The sequence below is a fragment of the Lolium rigidum genome, chromosome 3 (genome assembly GCF_022539505.1).
Source record: "Lolium rigidum isolate FL_2022 chromosome 3, APGP_CSIRO_Lrig_0.1, whole genome shotgun sequence".
NCBI classification, from domain to species: domain Eukaryota; kingdom Viridiplantae; phylum Streptophyta; class Magnoliopsida; order Poales; family Poaceae; genus Lolium; species Lolium rigidum.
The window spans coordinates 163,684,842-163,703,130 of NC_061510.1; the positions used below are offsets into that span (position 1 = coordinate 163,684,842).

The 18,289-nt window shown below is 48.0% G+C and overlaps 1 protein-coding gene across 5 annotated transcripts; it reads left to right on the forward strand.

Moving 5' to 3' along the window:
* Positions 1–1,712: 1,712 nt before the first annotated feature.
* LOC124698560 lies at positions 1,713–5,720 on the forward strand. Of its 5 annotated transcripts, XR_007001007.1 has the most exons (7): positions 1,713–1,782; positions 2,203–2,365; positions 2,703–2,756; positions 3,465–3,547; positions 4,434–4,731; positions 4,828–4,944; positions 5,323–5,720. XR_007001007.1 is itself a non-coding variant. In XM_047231046.1 (5 exons), exons 2-5 carry the CDS (start codon positions 2,457–2,459, stop codon positions 5,431–5,433), a joined length of 288 nt encoding a protein of 95 aa, XP_047087002.1. In that variant the 5' UTR covers positions 1,713–1,782; positions 2,203–2,456; the 3' UTR covers positions 5,434–5,720. The 5 variants fall into 5 exon arrangements, 1 of the variants encoding a protein (XP_047087002.1); XR_007001008.1 differs by having other exon boundaries at positions 2,703–2,836; positions 4,828–5,720; XR_007001006.1 differs by having other exon boundaries at positions 4,828–5,720.
* The last annotated feature ends 12,569 nt before the right edge of the window (positions 5,721–18,289 follow it).

Below are 18,289 nucleotides of genomic sequence, written 5' to 3' on the forward strand. Positions count from 1 at the left end.
CGGGTTTTGCGTGGCACGCGGACGCGAAAGGCTGGTCGCTCGCGTCCGCCCGCTGTCCGCCCCTGGCCCGCGTGTCATAGGCATAAGTAATATATTTCATTAAATAGAGAACTCATTACATTTTTTTTTAGCTACTACTTCTATCCTATACGTACGGGGCCGGCGGCCTCGCCGGCGACTCCTCGCCGGCTCGCCGTCGGGGCCGTGGATTTCACTCGACGCGGGCGGCTCTGTACGCGTGAGGATTCCACTCCGGCTTTCTACGGGCTGGGTGGCGCGTCGCGCGGCGCGGGCGTCGGCGGCGGCGCGGGCGGCTTCGCGGGCCTCGGCAGCTTGGACGGAGGGCATCATCCTCCTCCTTTCCGCCAGCGCAGCTCGGGCGCGCTCGCGCTCCGCCTCCTGAGGCGGAACCATCCGCTTCCCGCATAGCTCAAGCTCCTGCAGGGCGGCGCGTTCCACGGCGGTGCGCGCCTCCGAGCGGACGCGGCCGGCTTTCTGGGCCTCGTGGTTGCCCTGCCGCCGGCGCATGCGCTCTTGCCGGCCGCGCTCCGCCGACGCAGCATCCTCCCGGGCGCGCCGCTCGGGCGACGGCATCTGGATGAGGTCACGGGCTGCTCGCATAGCGAGCAGCTCGTTCTTCTTGCCGAGGAGGTCGCCTAAGCGGCGGCGGCCGGCCCGCCAGATGCCCTCGTGCTCCTTCGTCACGCGCGTGAGGTCGGCGAGACGCTCCTCGATGGCGGCGTTGATGTTCGCCTGCGCGAGGTCCTCCGCGGCGACGGGCTCCTCCGCGGCGTCCGCCCCCTCCTCCACGGCCGCGTACCAGCCGTCCGGGGTCTCGTGCCAGCCCTCCGCGGCCGCCGCTTCCCCCATCTCCGCGTCACCGGCCTTCTTTGCCGCCGCCTCGGCAGCGACGCGGAGCGCCTCGTCGTCGGCGACCCACCGCGAGTCCGCGCGCTCCTCCTCGTCCGTCCGCGGGAACCTGGCCCGGGCGGCGAGGAGAGCTTGGCCCATGTGGACTGAAGGGTGCGCGGCATGGCGCCGGAGAAGGTGGAGGGAAGAGAACGGTGATGCGGTGCAGGTGAGACCGCCGCCGTCTTTATAGCCGGCGGTCCGGCGGGAAACTTGGGCGCGGCGCGCGCCAATGGCGTTTTCGCGCGCGCGGGAACCTTGGTGCGCGCGGGATCTTTCCCGCGCGTTCCACCTCCCGCCATGGCTGTCCCGTCGAGGCCTGCCATGGCGCAGCGCCGCGCAGCGAGACGAACCACGTGGCGTCTCTTTGGGTCGCCGCGTTGGGCGCCGCGTGCGACCCAAACGGACACGCGGACGCGGGGCGCTGTCCGCGTGTCCGGGCGGGCACGCAAACGGCCCAAAACGGACGGCCCAGCGCGTCCGTTTGGGTCGCCCGGTTGGAGATGCCCTTAGTACGCAGACGTGACGGATGGCGCGGACGTGTCCGTCTGCATCCTGAGCCCTACTTCAGCACTGCCCCCCTCCGACCTCCATCCTCTTGTATACCTCCCCCCGCCTCCTCCTGCCCCACTCATGTCGCCCACAGATCGACACCGCCACCGCCGGCCGCCCCCATTTTGAAGCCGCCGCTGCCGTTCGTGCCCAGATCAATGTCGCCGCCGTCCACATGTCCCGTCTCAGATCAAGACGTCTGCCTCCAGCCTGATTCATTGTCAACCAGATCGCGGCCCCACACCCGTTGGAGCTCCGGTTGCGGTGGCGCTAGGGCCCGGGAGCAGCAATCAGCACTGGGGGAGGCGAGTATTCTTCCATGTAAACTTCATTCCATCCTCCCTCCTGATTCCCCGCCGATCTGACAATTTTGTTGCTTGCGGTATGATTCACCCTATTTCTGAACGCCCTACCCACGTTGATTGTTCAAACTAAATTTCATGTTTAATACAACTTTTGTAGAATTCTGAACCGAACTTCATTGTCTCTGTTGTTAGCAGTTTTACAGTATCAACACTGGTCGAGTAAATCTATATGACTGTCTTACCAACAAATTTTATACTCCTACTATATCTACAGTAACTGACGGGAAAGATTGATCTACCGGAGATAATTTCATTTAGTGTTTGTGATTATACCACTTTACGGAAATAAAGAGCTTTTTGTCGCATTGTGCATAGAATCCAGGCTAACTCCTAGTTGCAGGCCATCTCTTAACATACAGCTACATTTTCCTCTTAGGTGCCACCAAAGCCTGAACTGCAACCATGCACGAGCCTAGAAAGTTTTCAGGTGACACATGAAGTGGAGCAGCAAAGGTTAATGGAAGAAAGGGATAGAGTGACGAGGGAGGAGGCTAAGAGGAGAATTGTCAAGGCACAACCGCACAACCGATACTGAAGGAGTAAGTAGCATATGCAATCTCTTGTCCCAACTCTCAAGATCTCTTAATTTATCTAGGAGAAAGGTTAGTAATAGCTTTTAAATTTGGTTGGATGGATGATATTCCTCTCCGAGAGAAGGAGCAGAAGCCTCTTACTGAAGTGCCACAATTTGAATTGCATGTTCATGGAAGGGCAATTAAAATATCAGAAGGGCAATTAAAATATCATAACTGTGGTAAGTTATTTTGCCACTGTGCTCTTTCTATCATTCATTGTGGAGCTGGTAAATAACGTTGAGTACCTCTTGAAAAAATAGATTGATTTGGAGGTTTTATGGGGCATTTCATTATGATTCAGGTTAAGGAGATCACTTATGAGAGGTTGCAAGAGGAGAACAAAATTGCGTAGAAGGTACATATGCATATCCTTACCTGTTCCTCAGATGTTGCAGTGGTGCAAGTGCAAGCACATCTTCTTCTTCTGCTCTAGCGGTAAACCCCCGTGTGTAATCTGCAGAAAACACGTGCTAACTGTAATAGGAGTAAAACTTGCACCTTAATATTCACTTGCTGAAGAAAAAAATAACAAAATTCAGTTTGCATTTTGTGGTGCAGACTGACCAATTAGCCCAGAGCATCATGCATGTGACCAATTAACCCATATCAGTGTGTTATAATGTAATCACTTAGTGCTTACTATTGTCCGTGACTACCGTTTGGTAGCATAAATAATTACTGATTTGTGGTAGGAATAGGATGAGTCTAGGGTCTAGCACTATACTTACAGAATGAATTATTTTTTCTCTGTGCAAATGCTCAGACTAAAACGGGCCAAAGTTTACTCTTGTTCTTCTATTTCTGCCTTCAGTAATTCGGTTATTGGCTCATATAATGAATAATGTCTTATTGTAGAATAATGAGCCAATGTATGCTGAAGTTGGGTATATGTATAAGAGGGTAGCAGAAGCAGAGAGTGCATTCATCACAAAAATTGTTGAATGTGTCAAAAAAAAAACCGTTTGATAATCATTCTTGTTCGCGGCAACTCAATTTAAATTGTTCTTGTTCGCTACTACTTGTATTATGTTTACTCTTGATATTCATCTGCTAACTATGCCAGTGTACAAGGCTGGGCATGAAATGAGAGTAACAACAATGGATTCTAGCCTCTGGGTGTTGTAAGGTGTGTTGACTAATATATAGGTATGGTTTCTAATGCATGCCTCATGGAATAATTGAATAATGCTGCTCCATTTATGAGTAGAGCAAATAATAAGCTTGCCCATCTAGATGGTTTAACGCACTTTCCTTGGAAAAATTTAGCCTAGATTTATGATTGTTGCCTGCCAGTTTGAAATTTTAATTAATCCAATAAGGGTTAATTTAATGGCTGGCTTGTTCTTTAGAGGAATCCGGTGATTGATATAATTGTAGGTAAATGCCTTAAAACTGTTGATATCCTTGCTCCACTACGCTTATTCCTATCATAAACAAGCCAGTGGTACTTTTCTTACTAGCAAACTGGATGTAATACTACATGCTTGCTAATTGTGTTATTTACCTCCAGGTCTCTTCTTTAGCAACCAAGATGCTTAAAAAAATCATTTCTCATGTAAATGTCAGGAATTGAGATGATTAACCTGACTGGTGTAATGTTATTTTGTTGGTAGCGTGCAACCGTAAGCAACATGACAATTAACAAGATTTGTTGATGTCGTGGTATAACAGGATGACGGGGAAAGCGTTCAGGCTCTAGGAATGAAACTGGCAAAAACCTTACCTAATTTAATCTTTTGTTTAGGAAAGTTTCTTTTAGATCTCCCCTGCATTTTAGTTTATCTTAACCAGCTAAACGATGGCTAAACTCCTAAGGTGCCTTAGTTTAGGCTTTAGAGAAGTATGTTTTAGAAAAATGTTGAGGTTTGGGTTAGGAACAGTCTGAATTTATTTCACATAGCATGCTCTCGCATAAAAGAACTTGGTTTATCAGTTAATTCTTGAAACATATTTTACAATATCAATGTCTACCCATCAGGCGCAAATTGAAAGAAGACTAATGTTTTAATAGCAATATTTCCCAAATGTGCAGAAGATACTTAAAAGTCCAAATATCTGATGCCCCACACTGTGCCATGATCATCGTCTGCAATGGCAACAACCGCCATGATCCAGATTGTGGAGCCCTTTTGCAGAGTTCAGACTCACAAGTACAGAGTTCCCTCCCTGGGCATCTGGAATGGCACTAAGTGCAGAGTTCCCTCCCTAGGAGTTAATATCTCCCTAGGCTATCACATTGTATTGTTATGATGTATCCAAGTGAACAAAGTCATCTTATTACCATTAATAACTCCATAGGCTATGACATTGTATTGTTATGACGTATCCAGGTGCTGAACAAAGTCATCTTATTACTATTAATATATATATATTAGTATGCCCTGTCATACATACAAATAACACTGTTGAATTTACTATTTGAACAGACCATGGGTTGTAAGAACTGAGATATTTCTTCATCCTTTCATTCTATCGTGGAAGTTCACCTTCAACGGGTTTCTTTGGCACTGGCTCCTACTGCAAGGTGGTGCATGTTATGTCTGGTACATGACCTTGTCGCTTGTGTTTAATTACGTTACTATTACTTCACACAAAAAATATGTTACTGTTAACTCTTGGTTTTCTAGCTGGGCTCCCTATCTCAGCTACCCCGAACTTTTTTTTTTTCATGTTTTATGTGGCGATGTACTATTTTTAGTATGTGCTATCTACAATAGATGATTATCTCCTAAGTTTCCAAAGATCATTAATGCCCCTCTATATTGCAGCCAGTTTACTCTAATTTGAAAAGTCTGGCCCGGATGAAAAATAATCAGCTTATGTATAAGTATTGTACTAGATCACTATGTTGTTTTCCCTTGACCTTAGTTATTCAAAATGGCTTGAATTGTGCTCCCTACGTTCAATAATTCTTGTTTCAGATTCGGATGTATTTATTCATAAAATATGTCTAGATACATCCAAATTTATGACAAGAATTATGGAATTGAGGGAGTACATTCCATTTATTTTGCAGCGTGTTACTGGGGTAGACTTGACGTGCATGATCTAGCGATAAAGATCTTTGAAGGAGACATGGAGATGGTGTACGGCAGCGCTTTGAAAACCTTTTTGAAACTATAAAGGTGAAGAGGAGGTGCCAAGCAATCAAAGTAAACAACCCGCATAGATCACAAAAAGAAATGATATACTCCTATGTTGCTTTTCTCTGTAAGGTCAAATTTTGACAGACCAAGCTATCCACTGTTTTTTGTTATACACATGAGTCTCACACTTTATCTCATGAAAAACAATACTTTTGGCAGCAAGCAATTTTTTATTTTTATTCGTGTATTTTTCTTACCGCATAAGTGGTCCTTCCGTACTTGAGCAAACAAAGCCTAATAAGAATGTGCATGATGAGTATGCTATCCTTCTCCATTAAGTAGCATGAATTTCCCTTACATGCATGCATGGAGTTATGTAACTTGGGCTGTAACAGTAACTACAAAGGGCTCATATATATACATTAGTTAAGAATCCTAAGCTTCTTTAATATTTAATAATGATTCAAACTTGGTTTTCATAGATTAATTTGTAGTTTGTGAAGACTGTGTATCCTTATATCCCTTCCATATAAGGTATTATTAATGGGTATGACTGCATGAGGGAGTACGATATTAAGTAAATACATAATACCAAAAATAATATTTCTGTCTTGGATTTTATACCATGATATTCTTGTGATCTGCTATGACCATTTGGGAACTTGGTCTGATGCTACTTATTGATCTGGTAGCATTTCTAAACGTAAACTAGCAAGGTCTAATTGGCACACTGTCCGACTATTTTTGTAATTTTCGTGCAGCCATTTGATTTGAAAATTTAAATGTTAGTATTTTTTATTACCGATTGCTTTTCAATACAAACTAATACCACAGAACCAACAATATTTGGAAATATTTTTCAGTTATTTGGTGGCTTGCAAAATCAGGTGAATGGCTATACAGGTCTTTCCTCTGTAAAAATTCTAATGCGAGCTGAAAAGAAATATTTCTTCGTAGAGGTAAAATCGTGTTATCTTGTGAACACTCGTGCATATTAAATTTGTCCAACATGAAGGCTCGAGGTAAAACATACTTGTACACTAAGCGTGATGAGTGCTGAATTGCTTCCACATGCATGTAGGTGGTGCACCGGTGCCGAAATGAAGCAACACCGTAGTTAACGAGCGGACACAGCGGGATTAAGATGACATCTTGTTGCTTAGCGGGAGTGACACTTATAGGAAAAATGTAAGAAAAACATTTTGGTTAATTATATTGTACACTTAACTTTGATGCAGAACCTCTATATATCTGAGCCGTCACTTTGTTTTTTCGCCTATTAATCTGTGTTGTATACATATCCTGTCGTTGGATTCGGATAGGAGGCATGATTATCTTCTTATATTTCTTTTGTTTGTCTTGGTGAACTTTAAAAAAATTATTTGAGCTAACGAAGTTATCTTCCATAAATTTAATCTAAATTGTGTTATGTCATTGTTTTTTATGAGTTAGTTTAATCTTGAGTTAGAAGGTTTCTTATTAGTTAAACAAGGCTTTGTCCGTAATATTATGTTTAAAATAAAAAAAGGAGAGGAAATTACAGCCTCATTTGGGGCTTTTAAAGCTTGTTGTGTTAATGTTGAAAATTGTAGCTATGTCAAAACTCTCACACAAGAGCAGAAAGCTGGCCATGGTGTCTAAAGTGAGATATTGATTGATGCACTCTCTCCTAAGTCATGTGATTCAATCTGCATCTTTTCTTTTTATGGGTATTGGTGTTCAAAAATATTGACGGGTTGAACCCGTGGCAACGCACGGGCACTTAACTAGTCAGAAAAGAAATAGTCCAGTCGATGCATGCATCTAGTAAAAAAAGAGAAAAAAAATGGTAGGAGAAGAGAGATAGATCGAGTGGAGAGAAAAAGAATGGGTAAAGTAAGTGGCTGACTTGTGCTAGTACGGTATGTCGTGTGCGTGCATGGCTATAGCCATGGCTCACATGTACATGCATGTGAAAGCCTAGTGGGATTTCTAGAAAAACAGACAAGAAGAAGTAAATTGGCAATTTAAAAAGCAGATCTAAAATTTGAAATACAAGAAGTACTCTGAGAAATTATTCCTCTTCTTTTATATGTCAACTTAATTTCAAAGCTCTTGAAATTAAGTTTAACACTCCAAATAAAATATTTATTTTTATTTGACCGCGTTGCAACATCCTTTGTTTAGAAAAAAAAATCCAGTCCATAAAAAAATCAGGATGTTACAATTCTACCCCCCTTACAAGGAATCTCGACCGCGAGATTCGGCCTAAGAGAATAGATTTGGAAACTCCTCCCGAAGGGCATCTTCCCGCTCACATGTCGCTTCTTCTTCACTATGGTTGCTCCATTGAATTTTGCAGAACTTTATCACATTCCTTCTCGTTGTCCTTAATTGTCCATCGAGAATTTTAACGGGGTACTATTCATAAGTCAAGTCATCTTGAACTTCTATGGCATCCAACGAGGTTTCCGAGCCTCTTCCTCTAGCTTATTAAAACATTTCTTCAGCTGAGACACATGAAATACATTATGCACTTTCGATAGCTTCTCGGGTAATGCTAACTCATAAGCAACTTCTCCACGTCGGGCGGTGATTGTAAAAGGTCCAACGTATCGAGGAGCTAACTTTCCCTTGAGTCCAAAACGTCGCATCCCGCGAAGTTGGGATACCTTCAAGTGCGCCTCATCACCTTTCTCAAAAGACAACTCATGTTGACGTCTATCGGCATAGACCTTTTGTCTAGATTGGGCAGCCTGTAGCCTTTCCTGGATCATCTTCACTTGTTTGTCTGCCTCCTCTAGAGTATCGGGTCCAAACACTTGGTTCTCTCCCACTTCATGCCAATTGAGTGGGGTACAACACTTCCATCCATATAAGGCTTCAAATGGAGACATCTGCAAGCTTGCTTGAAAGCTATTGTTGTAAGAGAATTATGTGTATGGAAAACTCTTGTCCCAAGTGCGCTGGCAAGTTAGAGCACATGCCCGAGGCATGTCTTCCAAGATTTCGTTCACTCGCTCGGTTTGTCCATCAGTCTGCGGATGGTAAGCGGTACTAAAATTCAACTGTGTGCCTAGAACTTCATGTATCTTCTTCCAAAACCTCGAGGTGAATTGAGTACCTCGATCAGATACAATCTTTTAGGAACTCCGTGTAGGCAAACAATTCTAGCCATGTATAATTCGGCCAATTTCACCCCCTTAAAAGTCGTCTTCACCGGGATAAAGTGAGCTGACTTGGTTAATCGATCCACGATGACCCAGATAGAATCATATCATGTTGTCATCCTTGGGAGTCCTGTAATGAAGTCCATCATGATTTCTTCCCATTTCCACTTAGGGACTTTGAGTGGTTGAAGCAGTCCCGCAGCCTTCTGATGCTCCGCCTTGACTCTGCAACATACATCACAACTAGATACATGCTCTGCAATCTTTCGCTTCATGCTAGACCACCAGAAACTATCTCGGATATCGTGATACATCTTTGTGCTTCCCGGGTGTATGGAATATGATGTGTCATGTGCCTCTTTCATGATTCCATCCTTGAGTTCCTTTTGGTCGGGCACCAATAAGCGATCTCGAAATCAAATGCTTCCACTTTCATCCTCCTTGTATTCACGCGCTTCTCCTGACTTGAGTTTTGCTCAAATTTCTTCGATCCCCGTGTCATTTTTATGGGCTTCTCTAACTTGATCCTCTAGAGTAAACTTGACTTCTAGCACATCTGTTGGGGGGATGACCCCCGGTATGCCAAAGGCATGCCAAAACCGGATGGTTTAGGCCATCAAGATACCGGTTTAATGTTTACACCGGAGCACGAAGTTAAGGATTTTGCTAAGTGAAGCTAAGCCGGTATCCCCAGAAGGGGTATACCGGAACCGGATAGAAAAGACACCGGGCTACCGGTAAGAAGTGCACTGTAGCACGTCGACGGAGATCTGGTCAAAGATTCTCTCCCGAGCTAGAGGACAAAGATGAGCTAAGCAAAGTAGCTTTAAACGAAGGCCCGACAATAAAGAAGAGGATGACGATGAAAGAAGCCGGAGGACGTCGGCCTCCCCGATTAAAGAAGACCCCGGTGTCATCTATGATTAAAGTAACTTTGTAAAGTAGTTTGTCTAGTCAAAGATGCCATTAGGGTTTCTAGGGTTTCTTCCCCTGTAAGCCACCCTCTCCCCTATATAAGGAGAGGGTGTAGCCCTCTTCTCGGGCACGTATGTGAGCCCTTGTATTCAGAAACCTGTAACTTGTGGAGATCAATGAAGAAGATGATCTAGAGCGAGTTCTTCCTTATGTCTTTCTTATTCTACCTCTAGCCTTGGCTAAGTTCTTGAGGAAAGCATCCGGAAGTTTGTCCCATCTAATCGCAAACCCTCCCCCGAATCCTCTAGCGTCCATCCGGCCCCAACTTAAGCCATCCTATGGCATCTGTCTGTTCCCCACGATGACAGTTGGCGCCCACCGTGGGGCATGAAGTGGCGCTTGCTGGAGTTCATATTCGGGCGGGCATCCTCGAGGTCGCCGGCGAGCGGACGGTGTCTGCGCTTGTCCAGCGCCTCTACTCCATGGACTTCATCAACGACAACGCGGGCTTCTTCACCAACGGCGGCATCTTCCCCAAGAACGGCCGCATCATCGAGTTCGGCAGCCACCGCGTCTACTTCGGCACCGTCCCTGTGCGCCAGCGCCTCTCGCCGGTGCTGGTGGCACCGGACCCGCCAAGGTGGCTCTGTGCTGTCCGCGCCGCCGGCAGCGTCGAGGTAATGATGGCCGGCGCGGTCGGCGGGGGCAAGGAGGCTGTGGATGAAGGTGCTGGCCGTGCGGCTTCGACCCGTGCGGCCAAGCCACCGCTGGAGCGCGACGCTGGCGCCGCGGGAGAATCTTCCGCACCACCGGAAACACCACTCCAAGCGGCGATGAACATGCTGGCAACGCCCATCGCGCAGAACATCGACCCGACAGCTGCTCAGGCGGAGCTGGAGGCACAACGCCAGAAGCTGCTCGCGAACGGCGCCGACATCGTCCGGGCGCAGCGCGAGCTGAACCTAACCCTACGTGAGTACAACGCTGCCCATGGCTTTGCTTCTGTTAGCGCTCATGCTGCTAGGATACCGGAGAACCGGCTCAAAGCTCGCAATCTAGATCAGGATTTGTGTAAGGAAGTTCTTGCCGGCAAAAGTACCTCAGCATCTGTAAGCATCGTAGAGAAACCTAAGTACAGTAGCCCGGATAAAACTATAAAAGCTGCTAAGGCTGCAGTAGAGCTATGCGAATCGCTTTCCGAAGATGCTTTGGCAAAGCTGCTAGAAACTATCGAGCAGCAGAATGCTGAACAGCTGGCTAAGCTGAACAAGGCTGCGGCCTCAAAATCCGCGCGTTCAACAAAGAATGCCGGAAGCAAGTCCCATGGGCAGGCCTCGTCCCCCCATCCGGACAGAAGGAGAGAAAAAGAGATGAACGCACAGCAGATGACTGTGTACGATCCGGTCCTTGCCGGAAAACAACAAGCCGGGCAACACGATGCCGGTAGAAAAAGCCAAGGGGCAGATCGAGGCTACGCCAAAGGAGGCTATGCCGGAAACAATCATGCCGGTAGATATAAAACCGGGCAAAACTATCAAGCTGCAAGGGCAGCGTATGATGAGGAGGATATGCCTCCACCAAGGTACCGGTAGGCAAGGGCCGCGGTACCGGAACGTTACGATGAAGCTGACTCGACAAGACTCACCGCTTACCGGAACCCATTGGGAGAGCGCGTGGGAGAAAGACACCTGCCAGAACGGGATGCGAGGCACCGTCTGGATAGAGTGTATCTGTCTGAAATGATAGAGGTAGAGGGTCCTCCGGGTCCAAAGTGCTTTGGCCCAAGGATCATGAAAGAGCAACCACCGGTTCGCAACTTCCAGTTGCCCCGTGACACCAAAACATATGATGGCACCACTAAGCCGGAAGATTGGCTCGCGGATTACGTGACCGCGGTATACGTCGCTGGCGGCGGAGGATGTGTAGCCGGAGGAGGAAACCGGCGTTGGGCCGTGAGGATTGGGCCAACGTTTTTAGTGAGACCGGCAAGAATCTGGCTGAACAACTTGCCGGCAGGAAGCATAAATGGTTGGTTGGACTTTGAGGAAGCTTTTGTGAGTAACTTCAGTAGCACCTACCGGAGGCCCAACAGGCCTCAGCAGCTCGCTTTGTGCGTGCAGCGCCCACAGGAAACAGACCGGGATTAACTGACCCGGTGGAACTCCATTAGAAACTCTTGTGAAGGAGTGATAGAAGCGCAAGCCATAGCTTGGTTTTGCAATGGATGCCGCAGAGGTTCGCCGCTGTGGCAAAAGCTACAGCGGAACATGCCGGTAACTTTGGCGGAGATGATACGTGTGGCGGATAACTATGCGTTGGGAGACCCAATGCAACCGGCGGTACAAGCTGAGCCGAAACATTCAAACCCGCCTCAGCAGCGCCAAGAGCAATACCGGGACAACCGGAACAACAAGAGGAGGGATGATTTCCCGGATCGAAGGTACGCTCCGCAGCAAGTTGCTGCTGTACAAGAAAACTCTGATGCCAGCGGCAGCCAGAGGCAGAAAACCGGATCGCAGCCATGGGCGGGTCCTAAAAAACAATGGGTCGAAAAGAAACCCTGGGGCCAGAAAAAGAATTGGCAAGAACCCGTGAAATACACCATGGAATCCGCCATGGATCAACCTTGCCGGTGGCACACGCCGAATCCGGCTCACCCATCAAACCACCTGACGAAGGATTGTTCTTGGACCAAGTACTTGATGCTCAAGGGAGCAGTAAAAGATGCGCAGGCACAAGGGTGCTCCACGATGTTGCCACCATCTCAAGATATGCCTGCGCCAGCAACAACTACCACCACCACCACCACTTACCGGAGCAAATGCTTTACCGGTACAGCCTCAGCCAAACAGGCAGCAGTACCAGCAAGTCAATCAGGTGGGAGAGGGCCACGACCAACCACCTCCACCGGCACCTTTGGGCCGGAATGTTTATGAGGATCCAGATGTGTGCTGTGTCGTGTTCGTCACTTAGCCGACAGACAGGCAGAGCCTACATCGCCGTTCCATGGAAGTAAACGCGGTGATGCCGGCAGTACCAAAATACATGCAGTGGTCAGATCAGGAAATCTCCTGGTCGCTCAAGGATCACCCCAAGGTAATGCCTAACCCGGGTGGTTACGCTCTCGTGGTGGACCCAATCATGAAAGGGCCAACGACTCGCGTCAAGTTCAGCAAAGTACTGATAGACAATGGGAGCAGCATAAACATAATGTACCGGCACACCATGCATACGCTGGGCATAACAGAAAACATGCTTCAGCCAACTCGCACAACGTTCCACGGAATCGTTCCGGGTTTGTCTTGCGCACCGGTTGGAAAAGTCCGGGTGGATGTCTCGTTTGGAGGACGTGACAATTGCCGGGTTGAAAACATTGAGTTCGAGGTGGTGGACTTAGATAGTCCGTACCATGCGCTGCTGGGGAGACCGGCATTGGCAGCCTTCATGGCCTCGACCCACACGGCGTATCTCAAGATGAAGATGCCGGCACCTCGTGGACCCTTAACTGTGGTGGGGAATTACAGTATTTCGCTGGAAACAGCTTCCGCCGGATCAAACCTGGCAGAATCGCTGGTGATCGCAGAGGAAAAAAGGAGGATGCAGACTGCGGTTGCGCTAGCTCAGTCTTCACAGTTGAGCTTAGCGGCAATGAGTGCAAGCTTGAGCGCTCCGGCGTTCAAGCCGACAAAAGAAACAAAGGACATCGTGCTGGATCCGGCTTTCCACGAGCGTACCGTTCGTATCGGTGCCGGCCTCAGTGAGGCATAGGAAAGCGCGCTCGTCAGCTTCCTCCGTGAGAATCGGAATATCTTTGCCTGGTCTACAGAGGACTTGGTAGGTGTTCCGAGGGAGCTGGTTGAGCACTCTTTGAATGTCCGGAAGGATGCGAAGCCGGTGCGACAACATTTACGCCGGTTTGCTGAGGATAGGAGGAAGATCATTGGAGAAGAAGTGACAAAGTTGTTGGTTGCCCGTTTCATCGTGGAAGTGCTGCACACCGAGTGGCTGGCCAATCCGGTGCTGGTCGAAAAGAAGAAAGATCAGAACCTCGAAGCAAAAGCTCCAAAGGTGTGGCGCATGTGCATCGACTACACCAATCTGAACAAGGCTTGCCCAAAAGACCCTTTCCCTTTACCGCGGATCGATCAAGTGATTGATTCTACTGCCGGGTGTGAGTTGTTGTCTTTCCTCGATGCTTATTCCGGTTTCCACCAAATCCCCTTGAAAAAGGAAGATCAAATAAAAACTGCGTTCATTACCCCGCACGGGGCTTATTGCTATGTCACTATGCCTTTTGGTTTGCGCAACGCCGGTGCAACGTACCAGCGTTCGTATGCAAAAATGTTTGTTTGACCAAATCGGAAAGAATGTGCAAGTTTATGTGGACGATGTCGTGGTAAAAACTAAGGCAAAAGAAACCTTAATCGACGATCTCCGACAAACATTCGATAACTTAAGAAGATTCCGGATGAAACTTAATCCAGCAAAATGCACCTTCGGTGTCCCTGCCGGCAAACTGCTTGGTTTTCTCGTATCAAGCTGGGGCATTGAGGTCAATCCGGTAAAGATCCGGGCAATCGAGAGAATGACGATACCGCGAGATCTTAAGAATGTACAAAAGTTTACCGGAAGCTTAGCATCGCTGAGCCGGTTCATAAGCAGAGTTGGGAGAAAAGGCCTTGCCACTCTACGCTCCGATGAAAAAATCCGATACGTTCGTCCGGACCCCTCGAGCGGACACGGCGTTTAAAGAGCTAAAAACGATGCTAGCCATTGCGCCAATACGGCTTCGCCGTTGGAAAGAGAGCCCATGTTGTTGTACATAGCAGCAACTAACCGGGTTGTGAGTGTTGTTGTGGTAGTAGAAAGAGAAGAGGAAGGAAAAACCGTCCGGAGGCTCGTATACTACCTGAGCGAGGTGCTCTCCCTCTCAAAGCAAAACTACCCACACTTCCAGAAAATGACTTATAGCGTGTTCATGGCCGCCACGAAGCTCAAGCACTACTTTGAGGAGCACCCCATGAAGGTGGTGAGTGAGGCACCCATCTCCGATATCATGTGCAACAAAGATGCTAGCGGCAGGATTGCAAAATGGGCGATCCAGATATCACCATACGTACCGGTGTATGAAAGAAGAGATGCCATAAAATCACGAGCTTTAGCTGATTTCTTGGTTGATTGGGCAGAAATGCAATACAAGCCGCCGGACCAAAGAATAGAATACTGGAAGATGCACTTTGACGGATCCAAACTCAAAGAGGGTCTAGGTGCCGGTGTGGTGCTAACCTCACCCAAGGGGGATCATCTCCGGTATGTTTTGCAAGTACATTTCAGGGCATCAAACAATGTCGCTGAATACGAGGCTTTGATCCATGGACTTAAAGTCGCAAAAGAAATCGGTGCACACCGGATCATTTGCTACGGAGATTCAGATCTTGTGGTACAACAATGTTCCGGAGATTGGGACGCAAAAGATGCCAACATGGCCTCATACCGGTTTTACGTGCAAAAGATTGCCGGCTTCTTCAAAGGGTGTGAGTTTCACCATGTGCCGCGTGCAGAAAATGAAGCTGCGGATGCTTTGTCCAAGCTGGGCTCATCTAGGCAGGAAATTCCTCCCAGAATAGCCTTGGCACACTTAAGAGTACCATCGATCAAACCAAGTCCGGAGTCGGAGTCAATTTTTGTACCGGAATCACATGTTGTACCAATGGATATCGATGAAGGAAACCCGGGGACTGTTCCGGCAAGCTCGGGGACTGTTCCGGTAGGCTCGGGGACTGCTGCGTCCGTGCCGGAGGAAACAATGTTGGTGGATAACATGGACATAGACGTACCGGTGTTCCTGGTTCGGGAGGCACCATCATGGGTTAAACCTATTAAGGAATTCCTGATCAACGGCACCTTGCCGGTTGACGAAAGTTAGTCCATAAGGATCCAGAGGAGGTCCAAAGCATACACCATCATCAATGGCGAGGTGTACAAAAGAAGTGTTACCGGTGTCCTCCAAAGGTGTGTGGAACCGGAAGAGGGAAAAGAAATGCTTGAGGAGATCCACCAAGGGGAATGTGGGCATCACGCTTCGTCAAGGGCGCTGGTGGCAAAAGTGTTCCGGCATGGGTTCTATTGGCCCACGGCTTTGGAAAATGCGGAGGATCTGGTAAGAAAATGCAATGGGTGCCAGAGGTACGCCAAGCAAAATCATACCCCAGCATCCGGTTTAAAAACCATACCGCTAACTTGGCCGTTTGCCGTTTGGTGCCTAGACATGGTTGGCCCATTGACATAGGCATCCCAAATGGGCTTGTCGAAGATAGTACTCGGGGTTTATTGAAGGCCCATTATCCGAAGAATAAGAAGATTCGGGAGCCCAAGATATATTAAGGAAAGTTAGAGTTGTAATAAGAAGTGCTATTTGTAATGCGGCGGGATGAGTTAGAAACCGTCCCGGACTGTGTAACTTGTACGAAACGAAACCCTCGGCTCCACCTCCTATATAAAGGGGGAGTCGAGGGACGAAGAGATCATCGAATCATTGTTCACAAACCCTAGTTTTCATAATCGTCGAGTACTTTTCGGCTGAAACCTTCGAGATCTACTTACCCTCTACTTCTAACTAAACCCTAGCCTATAATCCATAGGCATTGACAAGTTGATACCTTGTCAATTGGCGCCGTCTGTGGGAATTAGAGGCGTAAGGATCTGATCTCGATGGCACGTTCAAGATCTTCGACATCGTCAACCGCAAGCAACACAATGGATCGAGGTAAACGGATCGCTGCTGGTCTTGTCGATTTTGTTCCTCACCCACCCTCCCGTTTGGATGCATATGCGTATACGGCGGAGCCCATGGAGATGACGTTCGGAAGGTTTCACTTTCGCGTCGAGAAGGAAGGATCGTATCGTGTCGAAATTCCGATTTCGTCGGGATCGTCGGCGGTCGATTCCGATTTTTCAAGCTATGCATCGTCAACCGAGTCAGGAGAAGAAGAAACTTCGGAAACACGTTACGTCAGCACCAGAGCAAGAGAGAAACTCGCCAAGATCTTCGGCAACATATCGTTCGAGTCATCTGCGGACTCATATATAAGCGATGACTCAAGCGATGTCGACGATTACGACTTCATCGACAAATCTATCACGGTGGGCAAGGTCTTCATCAATCTCAACAATGATGTCACCAAACCCAACATAGATGCGAGCACAAAATATCATCAGGTTTATGCCATTGAAAATCAAGAGGAAACATCAGAGGCTTTCGACGATTTGGGTAATCCCTATGTCGATCCCTCAGATCTAAGGAGAGGTATGGGCACTAAATATGTCGGGCCCACACCACGCGTCAGAGTTCAACTTCCACAAACGGCACGGGATAGAGCTGCAAAAGCTTTAGATGGTTCGGAGCCAATGACGACAAGCTGCTACGGTCCAAGAATTGCAAGCTTATCAATATAGGCTCGCACGAGCTGCCGGAGAAGTGGAAAAACGGACGAGCTGAGTTGAACGGGAGAAAGGAGGCAGCTTACGCATCCGGCGGGAGAAGGGCAGATCTAAGTCGACAATCTAGAACCTCGGGAGATAGTCATAGAGAAGCTCGGAACAGAGCAAGGTCCAGTTGCAACACATACACGAAGGAGAAAGAGAGTACCTGGTTCAAAATCTCGACATGTCTTTTATGTCGATAGACACAAGAGGGAATATTATCCCTAAAACACCGGAAAGCTGGGTATATGGCGACACAAGCCTTTATCCTTGCATCCGGGCCACCTCCGGGAGATCCAAGGGAGGCTTTGTACAATATGGCGATAGCGAGGACAAGAAGTCATGGGAACGGCGTTTGTATCAACACCGCCGGAAGGAGGCTGCAAGGCAAAATAGTCCACGACCTACGGCGGCGGCGGCGGCAAATGTTGAAGGAACAAGTGGAGCAAGAGATACGGCGGCACAAGCAAGGGTAGACAGAGCACGGCAAGGCGAGAAGGGAACATCGACAATCCCCGGAACTAAACGACGAGGATATGTGCGGTTTGCCGTGCTTCACAAGGAGAGTACGAAAAACTCGAGTCCCTTCGGGATTTAAGTTGCACGATCACTTCAAAAAATTCGACGGCTGCAAGATCCGGAGGATTGGCTAGTTGATTACCTCGAGACGGTGAAGTTAGCTCGGAGGGACTAGGGCAACAGCCATGCAAAGTATTCAGGTGCACTTAAGTGGAGCTGCACGATCTTGGATCAAGAAGCTTCCTCCGGGATCTATCGACGAGTTGGGAAAGTTTCGAGGACGTATTCGTCAAAAACTTCGGATCCACGTGCAAAAAACCTGCGTCGTTAGAAGAGTTGAGAGCATGTCGACAAAAACCGGATGAGTCAATGAGAAAGTACATCCAAAGGTGGAACATCATAAAAAACTCGGCGAGAAAATATATCGACGAGAGAGCAATAGATGCGTTTGTCGCGGGAATTAGGCGTGGAGATTTTGTCGAGGACTTGGGAAGGACCAATCCAAAGACGGTATCCGCGTTAATGGAGATAGCAAACAGATGGGCGGACGGAGAAGATGCTGTCCACAACAAACGGCACGGGTCGCCGAGAGGAGGACCGTGGTCGAAATTACCAATCGAGGCGACGATTTCCTCGGCGGTACCCGAACTATGACGCCCCGGGGCAAATTTCGGCAGGATTTCGGGCAAACACGGGAGGAAACAATAGAGATGATTATCGAGAGAAGCAATGAGCAG